At 63.9% G+C, this 12,008-nt stretch overlaps 1 protein-coding gene across 10 annotated transcripts in view; it reads right to left on the bottom strand.

Annotated features, from left to right (window-relative positions):
• CCDC187 (coiled-coil domain containing 187) overlaps positions 1-12,008 on the bottom strand; it is a 48,784-nt gene that overhangs the window by 33,826 nt on the left and 2,950 nt on the right. For 6 of the 10 annotated variants that reach the window (XM_021081057.1, XM_021081061.1, XM_021081059.1 and 3 more), the window contains exons 2-8: positions 9,215-9,720; positions 7,678-7,776; positions 5,580-5,675; positions 2,120-2,254; positions 1,838-1,903; positions 485-1,602; positions 178-272 (exon numbers count right to left, since the gene is read on the bottom strand). In XM_021081057.1, the coding sequence (XP_020936716.1) occupies positions 178-272; positions 485-1,602; positions 1,838-1,903; positions 2,120-2,254; positions 5,580-5,675; positions 7,678-7,776; positions 9,215-9,680 (2,075 nt within the window). In that variant the 5' untranslated portion in view covers positions 9,681-9,720. Of the gene's footprint in view, positions 1-177; positions 273-484; positions 1,603-1,837; positions 1,904-2,119; positions 2,255-5,579; positions 5,676-7,677; positions 7,777-9,214; positions 9,746-12,008 lie in introns of all 10 variants that reach the window. The other 4 variants (XM_021081058.1, XM_021081063.1, XM_021081064.1 and 1 more) reach the window with 4 other exon arrangements.

Genomic DNA, 12,008 nt, shown 5'->3' with positions numbered 1-12,008 from the left:
CAGGTTCAACCCCTGGCCTAGGAACTTCCACCTGCTGCGAATGCAGCCAAAAAAACAACAACAACAAGGCGATATGAGTCTCACTTCAGCGAAGACAAGTCCAGCTGCACCCAGGGCTGCGCAGCTCTGGGCCAGGGAGCCCACCCCAGGAAGTGCAGCCCCGCCCTGCACACCCACCTGCCTGGGGCCTCCTGGTCCCCCAGCACCATGCCAGAAGTCACCTTGCTCCACTCCAGCACGGGTGCGCCCGGGCTCCCCGGGGCTTCCAGGCCCTAAAGTGGAGGAACGCACCATCAGAGCCCCAGCCCCGTCTCAACCCTGGAGCTGCCTCGGCCTCCACGGGGGTCTCAGGCTGGACCCCTCAGGGCCTCTCCACTGCAGCAGAGACAGAGGTGACGGGATCCCTGCAGAGTCCGTGACAGCCGGCGGGCAGGCATCTCGGACCCAGGGGAGCTGGGGGGCTGAGCGGGCAGGTGTCACGTACCCTGGACTGTGCCGAATGCGGGACAAAGGTCACGATGCCGGGGGTCGTCTGGGAGACCACGGGGATGGCTTTGCTCAGGACAGCCTCCTTCTGCTTCCGGTACATGTCCTGCCGCCGCTGCTGCTTCCTCGGCTCCTGTGAGCGCTCGGCCGAGGCCTTCTTCTCCAGGGCCTCCCGCCGCCAGCCCACCGTCCTCTGGCGCAGGGACTCAGGGCTGCACGGGGGGCCCAGGGGTCCCCGGGGCTTCGGGCAGGGTGGCGGCCGCCGCGGCTCACTCCGAAGGGCACCCCGGCTGGGCCTCAGCCAGGCGAGCTCGGTGCCCGAGGCAGACAGCAGGGAACCTCTGTCCCTGCACAGGGGGCTGGGCCCCTGCAGGAAGGAGGCACTCTGGGGCCGCCAGCAGGGAGGGCTCCATGGCCTTCGGGCAGGGCCCTCCCCGTCTTGGCAAGCAGTCCAAGCCCTCTGCGGACCGGAGGCCTGCCCGGCCGAGGCGCTCCAGGGCCGCTGCAGGAAGGGGCCGAGTCTTTCAGGGGGGCTCCCGGGCCTCTGCAAGGAGGGGTCCAGTCCTGGGGCCGCCCACGTCCTCTGCGGACTGGAGGCCTGCCTGGGTGAGGCGCTCCAGGGCCGCTGAGGGAAGGAGCTCAGCCTTTCAGGGGGGCTCCCGGGCTTCTGCGGGGAGGGGTCCAGTCCTTGGGCCACCCAGGCCCTCTGCGGACAGATGTCCCGCCTGGCCGAGGAGCTCCACCGCGGGGCCGTGGGGAGGCTGCCAGCCCTCTCTGAGGAGGCAGCCACCCCCTCCGTCGTGGTCCGGGGGCTCTTCCAGAAGGCGCCTCGCACATCCGGGGGACTCCGGGGGCCCGGCCGCCTCCTTCCCGCCAGGTCCCGCAGCTCCAGCCCTCGCCGAGGGTGGCGGTCCCGGGCCAGCTCCAGCCCCACCTGGATTTGCTGGCGGAGGTCTCGCAGGATGGCCATGGCAGCCTGGATGTTCACGGACTGATCACAGGAAGCCGCGGGGGGCGCGGTGGCAGACACCTGCGGGTCACTGCAGACAGAGGCCGGGCTGGGCACCTGGGGTTGGACCGGGGAGCTCTCCCCGGCTGCGGCCTTCTTGCTGTGTCCTGTAAAGACAGGCAGTCACGGGGGTGGCAGGAGCTGCCGCAGGACTCTGAGAGGAGCAGAGCCAGCCCCCCCACCCCACCCCAAGAGGCCCCCTCTTGGCTCTGCATTCGTCAGCCCCCTGAAGACCTCTGGGGCAGGTGCCACGTCCGGGTGACTCGAGGCTGTGCCTGGGCACCTGGCACCGAGGCACTCTCTCTGAAGGTGGGGACAACCAAGTGGGAGTGGGTGACAGACCTCTGCTGGGAGCAGCTGGGGCCCCTGTCCTGCGAAAGTCGGGAAAGCCCAGTGGCTGTGCCCTGCCTGCGGGAGTGAAAGGCGCCTATCAAGGTCAGACGTCCTCTTTCTAGGCTTTTAAACATAGCGACTCCCCAAAGCCCCTGTCTGGTGGCGGGTCGCTGGGAAAGACGTGCCATGCCCGCAATCCAATGTCACTGCTTCCCGGGCATCTCTCCCTCCGTGCCCACCCTCCAGATGCCACGCAGAGCAGAGCAGCGCTGAGGCGGAGGCTCAAGGTACCTAATTGTGCGGCGGGGGGCCGGTGTCTCGAGGGCGCCTTGCTCTGGAGCCTGGGGAGGACCGGCGGGGGCCCAAGCAACGCCCTCACCAGTGCTCGTCCTTTTCTCCAGGCGTAAACACCAACCAACTCAGAATCTTAAAGAGAAAATACACACACACACACACACACAGCCCGGTGCCCAGGCCCTCTGAGTGCTGGCCCAGACGGAAGGAAGGGTGGCGGCTCCATGCAGGCCCAGAAGACCAATCCACGCGCTCCCGGAGGGGATGGGCTGAAAGCTTTTGTGTCCAGGCCACTCTGGACAGCCACTGGCCAGCAAGAGGCAGGGCTGAGTCACAGGACGACCTTGAAATGTGACCTGATTTCTCTGACCCTCGGGGGTAATAAAACACTCTCCCTACGGATTTGCCTGTAAAACATTCAACACAGGCCCCGGGCACACGGCACACACGAGGTACAGGCTGGCCAGTGACACCGAGTTACCAGGACACAGGGGCAGGGCTCACACGGAGCGAGGGGAAAAGTTATGGCTGATCATTTGCCCTGAACCAGAGGAAATTAGTTTGTTTTCAAATGGTGAGACTCTGCGGAAACAGGCGACGGGGAACCCAGGAAGACGCCCAGCCCGGCAGGGTGAGGGGTCCCCGAGAGTGTGGAAACCAAAGCCACTGGACCCAAACATGAACGAGATTTCTTTAACCTAATAAAAATCCTTTATCAAGGTTTTACTTCATAATTCCAAGTGACATCACCGAGTGCCAAGAACAGTCCCATCATCATTGCAAAGCCACCCACAAGGGCACTGGCAGAGGCAGGAAGTGGCGCCAGCCTTGAGCGCATGCGCGCACTCACAAGCACACACGGCACCTCCCCCCCGGGGACCAGCACCCTGGAAACAAGATTACCCAGCCCAAGACTACCCAGAAATACCCGTGGAGAGGGCATTTCTGCCAAAAAAAGGTGTCTTGTAGTAGAGCCCATCCAACTAGCACGCCCTGCCCCCTGGACCCGGCACCCCGCTCAGGCCAGTCCGCAGACTCGGCCACAGGCCTGAAGGCGCGGCTCCAGAGAGGGGAAGGGCCACGCGGAACCACGCCCCGAGGCCACGCCGCCGGAAGCCCGAGGGCCGCCGCGTTGGCCACGCCCCCGAAGCCCCGCCCCTTGGGGGCCGCCCTCCAGGCCACGCCCCTCCCGAGGCTCGGTCCTCCTTCCCGGGACCCAGGGAACACGGAGGCTGAGCGCTTGTCCTCCGGAGCCCCAGACCAGGGTTTAAAGCCCCGCTCTTTGGATCACTAGCCGTGGGCCTTGGGCGGTGGCCGCTTCCCCGTGCCTTCGTTTCCCGTAAGCACTTCCCCTACAAGGCCACGCAGATGAGACAGCAAGGAGGCCACTCTCACGACGGTAGTTACCGCCAAGGGTCAGGATTCGGCCCTCCAGGGCGGAGTCCGGGACTGCCCACTGGCCACGTGTGAGCTTGGCGTGGGAGCTGTGAGGCTGGGCTCCAGCGGGCGTCCTGTGTGTCCTGGTCCCCCGCCGCTGCTGCACCGCGCAAACGAGGCCATGCGGGGAGCCTACCGCTGGGAGGGGGCTGTCTGCCGGCCAGGCCCCTCTCGGCGCCCCCACCCACAGGCCCCTCCATCACTGGCTTCCCCATCAGCCCGCCAGAGGGGTCCAGGTCAATAAATGGGTCCTGATGGGGACATTTTTTTCTTCCGCGGAGCAGTTTAATGGCAATTAATTTTTTTACGAGAGGATTTTTAATCTGTGGAAATGGATGAAGCCCCCAGGTGCCCTGTCAAAGTTCCAGGGCCGACCTAATCTATGATAAAAAATGCAAAGCGAGGTGCTGTAATCTGAAATTGAATACCGGGCTTCATTTTCCTTGGGCCCGGATGGATGAATATTTTATAACTATTGTGATTTAATTTTTTGTTAACTACAGCAAATTTCTAATTCATCCAATTCCCAAGTCCTGTAGCTCTGACCTCTGACCCCAAACTCATCTCTCCTTAGCCCAGCTGTGACTTCGTCACTGACAGAAACTAATGGTCAACGCCGTCAGGGTGACACGGCGTTTACCGTGATGAATGCAGCCCGTGGCAAGCCCTTTTGACCCCGTGTCAAGCAGAAGGCAGGTCATTTTTCAAATGAGCCATTAAAATAAAACAAACCCAAAGGCCGAGGGAGGTGGGAAGGCATGATGGGGAAAATTGTTCTATTTTATGCCTTTTCAGTGGCCTTCCGGAACCTTCTCCGTGTCTCCCAGCATCCCTTACTCTCCGGTTCCAGGGGAGCATTTCCCTACAGGTCCCCACCTGGCTCAGGGCCCACCTTCAGCCTGATGCCCAGCCGGAACCCCGGACCCGCCGACAGCAGAGGGGACGATGTGGGCAGACCCACCCGGCCCACTCCTGTCCGGGACTGTGACCTCACGCCCTGGGAAAGCAAGACACAGAGATACCCAGGAGGGGCCGCAAGCCCAGCCTGCTACCCGGAGACGGGGGGCCCCGCAGAGCCGACCTCGGCCCCAGCGGGTGGGTTCGCCCCGCCTGGGTGCTCTTGCTAGTGTCCCGAGGGCCATGGTACAGTGGGCCCAGGGTCCAGGCCCCAAGGGTGGGCCTTGAGAGGGTGCCCAGGCCTGGTCCCGGGTACACACAGCCGGGCTTCTCCTGTGGGAAGCACAGACCTGGCGCCAGACGGGTCAGAGCCCTGCCCTGCTCACCTGTGCGGCCCTGGGCCAGCTCTGAGCCTCAGTCTCCTCATCTGCAGAGCGGGAGCAAGCCGGCCTGCCCCGAGGAGAGCTGTGAGGTTGACGCGGGCTACTGTCGCTCTAGCGCAGGGCATGCCTGGAGACTGGCTGAGCGAGGCCACTCCAACCCCGGCCCAGAACGTTCCAAAGGAAAGCCCCAGAGGAAGCCTGCCTCCTGCCGTTTCCCACACGCCCACATCCTGCCTGTTCACCCCACAGGCTCCATGAACCAACCCAGGCTGGGCAGCTGGGTCTTGGCTGGAGGCCAACACCCCACCCAGCCCTCGAGGGAGAGACGCCTGAATTAGGAGTTCCCCTGACACTGGTCCAGCACCACCTCCGAACTGACCGCTCCTGGTCGTGGACATACAACGCGTCCCCAAGGGTGAGCAGGGGATCGCTAGGTACTCAGGGGAGGCAGGAGTCCCTGCCTGGGGTCAGAGTCCCAAACCAGGCTTCTGGGCACTCATCCATCAGCCACACTTCCTGCCGCCGGAGCCAGCGAAACGGCCACAGCTCATCAAGTGATGAGAAAGCCGTCTGTCCACCTGTACCCCGCGTGCCGTCCGGGCCCTGCCTGCCTTTCCGAGGCACAACCAGCGCTGTGCCAGCCATCCCGACTCCAGAAACACGCCACATGCCCGTGTCCTCAGCCTGGACCACAACCTCCTGTCCCCAGGCCCTGCCAGCCCCCAGCGGGCCAACCCTACCTGTGTCTTTGGCAGTTCTCCTCGGGGGAGGCGGCTTGGGGGCCTTCTCGCTTTTGCAAGAACGACTTTTCCTGCTTTTCGGGTTTTCCCATGGAACTTCAGAGGAGACAGGAAGGAAGGGAGAGAAGGTTGAGTAGCAGCACAACACGTGGGATCCACCCGCTCGCCAGGCACCTCACCGTCCCCTCGCCACCTTCTGGGTGGGACCAGTCCTGGGGACCCGCTGCAGGGCTGGCCTTTCCCCTCCTCGCCCTCCCTCATAGCCTTGGCTGCGCACAAAGCCCGAGAGTCCCTGAGCTCAGAATGGCCTCCATCTCTGCCTCTGGCACCAGGCTCGGGGCCGGACCACAGCACTTGTGTTTGTTGAGTGAATATGTGATCAACAAGTGAACCCATGGCAGGGCAGCTGTCCAGACAGAACATCGCAGGGAGAGGAGGAGTGAGGGCTGGACCCAGAGGGGCCTTCGCACAGGCGGATCCACCCCTGGCTGGACAGGTGGAAGCAGGGGCTCCTGAGTGGGAGGCTGTCCAAGGCCACAGCAGGCACAGAGGCCACTGCGGGAGCCTGTCCCTGCTCCCTTTGGCCTCATTTGTCTCTGTCCACCACTGAGTGGGGGCCGTGTCTGTGAAGCACCAAAAAGCCAACAAGCCAATGCGTGTGTGAGCGCTGAGCCTAGCCCGCTGTGTCCCCACGGGCCGGGGAGCGTGGGAAAAGTCTGGCCTGAAGGCTCTGGGCCTCCGCAGTGCAGCACAGGTCCTAGCCTCAGCCTGTCCCTCTGTCCCTCTGTCCCTTCGTCCTCCCATCTCAGCACCCGACCCTGCTGGCAGGGGGGTCCTCACAAAAGGACAGGATTCCACTCATATGAAATTCCCTAGGGCAGTTGAACCCGCAGAAACAGAAAGTAACTTTGCACTTAAACACGGTTAAAACGGCAAACTTCATTGTTATATGTATTTCACTACAAATAAAAAAAAAAAGACTGAGGCCCTGCCCCATACTTGGCTTCCAGAGGGTTCTAAAACTGGGAGGAACTGGTGATGGATGATGCTGGGCCCTGAGGTCCCCAAGTGACCAGTGACCGAGTGCTGATTTTGGCTGATGGGCCTCGGTGTGTGGGGGAGGGGAGGCCGAGCAGCTGGACCAGCTGAAGCCATCGGGGTCCCTGGGGCGGAAGAGGAGGGAGGCAGGGCATTCGCCGGGAGTCACAGCGGGAATGGGGATGGGACGGGCGCCCCAGTCCTGTCGGGAGCTTCTGGGACCCACCGGAGGCCAGAGCCGAGAGGAGAAGCTCTGACCCTCGGAACCCGCCCCGGGCTGCACTTGGCTCGCACACCTGCCCAGGACGGCCTGGAAACGCTCTGTGGCCCCGCCCTCGTGGGGCCAACGTTCTCTGCGTCCCGGCCACCACAGCCCCTCTGGGAGAGGGGGCGGCTGTGCCCTGAGCTTCCAACTCTCACCTCGTTCTTCCCCAACAGCCCCGTGGAAAACCCTGGGGACACCCTGAAAGCCTGGGGCGGGAGTGAGGGAGTCAGCCCAAATTTAGTGGCCGCTGGGCCCCTGGACCCTTCCTCACCCGTCTGAAATCTGCCCGCCCACTGCCAACCCGTCCACATCTCCAGGGCACGCAAGGCCATTTGTGCAACACATAGGCAAGGAGGCCTCCTGCAGCAGGACAATGAGCCCAGGAGCTGCCGGGACCTGAAGGGCCTCAAGCCTGGCCTGTGGCTGGCAGGTGACCAGGCAGGAAAGGCGTCGCCTACCAGGGCAGGAGGTCTCGGCAAGGAGACACTCCTGCCCGGCCCCCGCCCTTAGAGCCCCAGCCTCCCCTGCAGAGCCCACCTGGACTCCTCCCCTGCTGGTCAGACTTGGGGCTTCAGAGCACGACAGGCTGGGTCCAGATCCCCACCGGGCCCCTTGGTGGCTGGGGTCCCCTCTGACCCTCAGTGTCCTCCTCTAGGAACAGGGACCATAAGAAAGCCAGCCACCCAGGATGAGAGAGGAGCTGTCTGCAGCGTCCTGGCACCAGAACCCTGTCGCCCGTGCTCTGGCCTGGGTGTCCACCTGGGGTGCCAGGATGGCTGGCCACGGACCACTCACCTGAGGGCTGGCGCCGAGAGACCCTGGAGTGCTCACGCCCCTGGCTGGGGGTTGCCTTGTCTTCGACTCCACTTTCGGACTCACTCTGGATGCCTGAGCCTGGAGCAGAGTGACAAGAAGGGACGTCGTGAGAGGGGCCAGTCCGTGAAGAAATTTCCAGGGAACCGTCCCCATTTGGCAGCCGCTCAAGAGCCTTTAAACACTGCCTTTGATGGAGGCCCAGGCCTGAGGGTGCCGCGAGCGGGCCAATTGGACCGGCACCAGAGCTCAGCCGTGGAGCAGGCTGGCAGCTCTCCAAACGGAACGGGTGCTAACATCTGCTGGCAGCCGCTTCACCAGTGGTGCTGGGTAAGGAGTGTCACCCCCGAGATGTTGGGACCTCGTGGCACAGGCCATGTGTGTGGAGTCCCACGTTCACAAAGAAAGGTCATGCTTTATCTTTATTTATCTATGTATGTATGGCTTTCTAGGGCTGCACCCACGGCATGTGCCTGGAGGTTTCCAGGCTAAGGGTCTAGTGAGAGCTGTCGGCTTCCACCATAGCCACAGCCACGCCAGATCCAAGCCCTGTCTGCAACCTACACCACAGCTCACGGCAACGCCAGATCCTTAACCTGCTGAGTGAGACCAGGGATCGAACCTGCAACCTCGTGGAAGCTAGTCAGGTTCGTCAACCGCTGGGCCATGACGGGAACTCCAGAACCGCTCAGTCCTTTACATTGCCACCCTCGCCCTGCCCTGGGCCCCTGCCCTGGGGCTGGAAACACTTGCCTTGTCTCTGGGGACCTTCAAAATCCTCCGCAGGCTTTTCGGGTTGTTTCTGACCTGAGTCCCACACACCTGGCCAGCTTCCCCGCCTCCAGCCCCTTCCCCAAGGCTGCAGCCTCCAGGCCCTGGGGACCAGTCCCTTCCGTACCTTCTGCACGCCCTCTGGCTGCCTTGTACCAGCCCTTCCATCCACCATCCCTCCTGCTTCCTTGCACCAGCCCTCCTCCATCTCTGAGGATGACTCAATTCTTCCTGGTGCTTTTTGTTTGTTTGTTTGTTTGTTTTGTCTTTTTGCCATTTCTTGGGCTGCTCTCGCAGCATATCAGGATTCCCAGGCTAGGGGTCTAATCGGAGCTATAGCGGCTGACCTATGCAGAGCCACAGCAATGCAGGATCTGAGCCATGTCTGCAACCTACACCACAGCTCACGGCAACGCCGGATCATTAACCCGCTGAGCAAGGGCAGGGATCGAACCCGCAGCCTCATGGTTCCTAGTCGGATTCATTAACCACTGCGCCACGACGGGAACTCCTCTTCCTGGTGCTTAAACGCAACTCACACGCATCCCCCGGGAGGACTTGATCCCCACTTGGCTCCCCAGGCTCTGAGACCCTCTCGGGTCCAAGGGGCACATTGCACCAGCCTCCCCAGGTGGCTACCAGCCCAGACAGGGCAGCCTCCATGCCCAGCACTGCTGGCTGCAGTGGTCCCATCTCTCCCACCCCCCCATCCCACTCCCGTCCCTCTCCGGGGATAGCGGCCGCTGACCTGGGAATGCCAGGGCTGGAGGGGGCTTGGCTGGCTTTCGGGCTTTCCTCCGGGCGGCTGGCGTGGGGGTTTTGTAGAGGTGCGAGGCACTGGAGGGTGTTGAGGTGCCCAGGGAGGCGCAGCTGGCCTGCCGCCTCGCCTGCGCCCGGATCTTGCCCCTCAGCTGCTCCAGCCGTGGACTGCTCTCCCTGGGCCGCCGTGAGGGCCCCAGCACCTGGGGGGTCCTCTCCTTCCAGGGCCCACGGGGAAATGTGCCTGACTCGTGGCCTCCCGAGGAGCCAGAGAGGCGGCCCGATGACACTGAGCTGTCCCCATCCTTGGGCTCCTCGTCCGCTGACCACACCGGATGGCTGCAGGCGTTCCTTGGGGGGCCGGGCTCCTCGAGGTAGTCAGACCAGGCCCCTTGGGGAGGTCCCCGCAGGGCGCCTACCTCCTGGGAGGGCTGGGGCCACCTCAGGGCAGACATGACCTCATTCTCAGTCGCAGGTGGACGGAGCCAGTCTTCCCTGGGGAGAAAGAGGCAGACACAGCCTGTGGGGTGCGGAGAGAAGGCGGTGCTGAGCAAAAGGTGTCACCCTGCGCCCTCGCTGTCCGCAGCCCCTTCCCGCTTCCCAGTTTGCCGTCTTGGGCTGAGAAAGGCGTGAGGGACCAATAATAACGCCCCCCACAGCGGCAGTGCTGTGATGTTCACGCTTGAATCCCAACCACATACCCTCGAGGTGGGCAGCCCAGGCACCCGGTGTGCAGGCTGGGGAGATGGCCCACAGCAGAGCCCTGGCCCAGGCCCTGGCTCCCCACCCCAGCTCCCCGCAGTGCCTGCCCCGTGTGCTGACACACGCTCCTCGGTTGGCACATTCCTTGGACTTGGTCTTGGCCTTCTGGACGGCCCGGCTCCCTGGGGCCCCAAGGGAGAGGGGCTCTGCCTCTGGCTCTCTCTGGGGGGCGGGGCTGGGTCATTTCCTCCTGGCAGCCTCCCCATGACCAAGATTTCTGTGGCAGCAGGGCTGAGAGGGGGCAGAGCCAGTGCGCCCCCATCATACCTGCCCTGGGTCAGATGGTGCTTCGTAGGCCGGCCCCGTGGCCTGCAGCCCGGCGTCCATCCCCACTCAAGGCGAGCTGGCGGCTGCCTGGCTGCAGGTGCTGGCCTGCCCTGGTCCCTGGGCCCATGGTGGAACCCCTCAGGATGGTCATGGACACTGGGTGGCACAGTGGGCTGCCAGACCTTGGGCTGGCAGAAGCCCTTCCCCTGGGCTGCCTCTCAGCAGGGGGTGAGAATTCTGGGTGGCCTCGTGACAGCATAATAACCACGTGTCACTCAGCGACAGGGGCTGGGGCCTTCAGCTCCTGCTGTGGCTCCAGGCAGCGCCCCCACTGTCATCCTCCCAGGGCACCCGGACCAGCAGCTGGCACACCTGGTGCGTGAGCTGGCCAGGGCAGGGGTCAGGCTCTGTCGGGGCCAGGGTGGGGATGATATGAGAGGCTGGGGACAGGGGTGAGCAGGGGTGAGCGTGGGGCTCATTTCAGTTCCAGGTGGGGTCAGCCTGGGGGTCCAGGCCCCAGACAGGGGAGCTAGTCTGGGGCGCGTCCCCAGAAGCTGGACGAGGGGCCAAGGGCTCCGGCCCAGCCACTTTGGCTTCCTGGGGCCGGTCAGGGGACATGGGGGCCACCTCTCTAGGCCCCCACCCTGGCGCATGCTCAGTGCATGCCCTGGACCAGGAATGGGAGAGGCCTGAGCCCCTGGGGCCCCCGGCCCTGTGCTCCAGGAGGGCTCCCCAACCCAGCCGACGCCAGCCAGCTTCCCATCACCTGCCGGACCGCTCGGGCGGGGCAATGCGGTGGGGCGGACGCGGGCTCTGCAGGCGGCTGGCCCTGGTCTCAGCATGGTCCCCAGGAGGAGTGCTGGCTCAGATCCCAGCTCCGCCCTAGCCGCAGTGTCACCTTGGGCGACCAGAGCCCCACCCCTCCCTGCCTCTGGTATTGTGAGCCTCCGGTGAGTTCACTCCCGCAGGAGGGCGCTGCGGAGCGGCCGGCATTCAAAGCAGTCGTGGAGTGGCTGACCGAGTTGGCTGGGAACACCTATTAGTTTCAGGAATTGCCCTCAAGGCACTTCATCCCAAACCACCCTAGAGAAAAAAACAAGACCCCCTAATCCTAGGCCGGCTCGGAGAACAGAAGGCCGTCCTCGAGGGTCCTTCTAAAGGACCCATCCTGGGGAACCAGGGACGCCCGGAGACACTGCCGTCTGTGCAGGGCGCAGGGTGGGCCTCTGGTCACTGTGGCCACATCCCACATTTAATGGCCAGCGAGAGGGTATCGCTCAGGACAGACCCTGCCTGGAATGAGAGCTGTCACCTCCTCCACTCCACGCAGCCTCCCCTGCCGTCAGGACCAGGGAAGGGCAGGCAGAGAGCCAGCCGGACCCCAAATCCAGCCTCCCCGCCCCGGGCCCTCAAACGCCGCCCCAGGTGGCCTGGACAGATGACATACCTCTTGGCCAGGACCCCCGGCAGGCAGCACCACGGCCACCACCCAACTCTGCCACGTCCACCTGGCCCGGGGGCCGCCCTGCCCAGGCTCGCTCGCTCCACGGGGACAGGGCCCCGCAAGGCTCAGATGGAGCAGGTCCCCCCCGACCCCCTGTGTTCCTTTAGGACATCTGCAGGAAGGCGGGCTCTTTCAGGGGGGGTGGAGGCAGATGGTGCTCCTGCCATGTGCCGGGGACTCATGCGGCCTGCCGACGGCCTCTGCTCCTCTGCTGGTGGCAGGTCTTGGGACATGGCCGCCAGCTCGGGGT

The sequence above is a fragment of the Sus scrofa genome, unplaced genomic scaffold (genome assembly GCF_000003025.6).
Source record: "Sus scrofa isolate TJ Tabasco breed Duroc unplaced genomic scaffold, Sscrofa11.1 Contig1206, whole genome shotgun sequence".
In the NCBI taxonomy this organism is placed as follows: domain Eukaryota; kingdom Metazoa; phylum Chordata; class Mammalia; order Artiodactyla; family Suidae; genus Sus; species Sus scrofa.
This window is presented reverse-complemented; position numbering and strand designations above follow the sequence as displayed.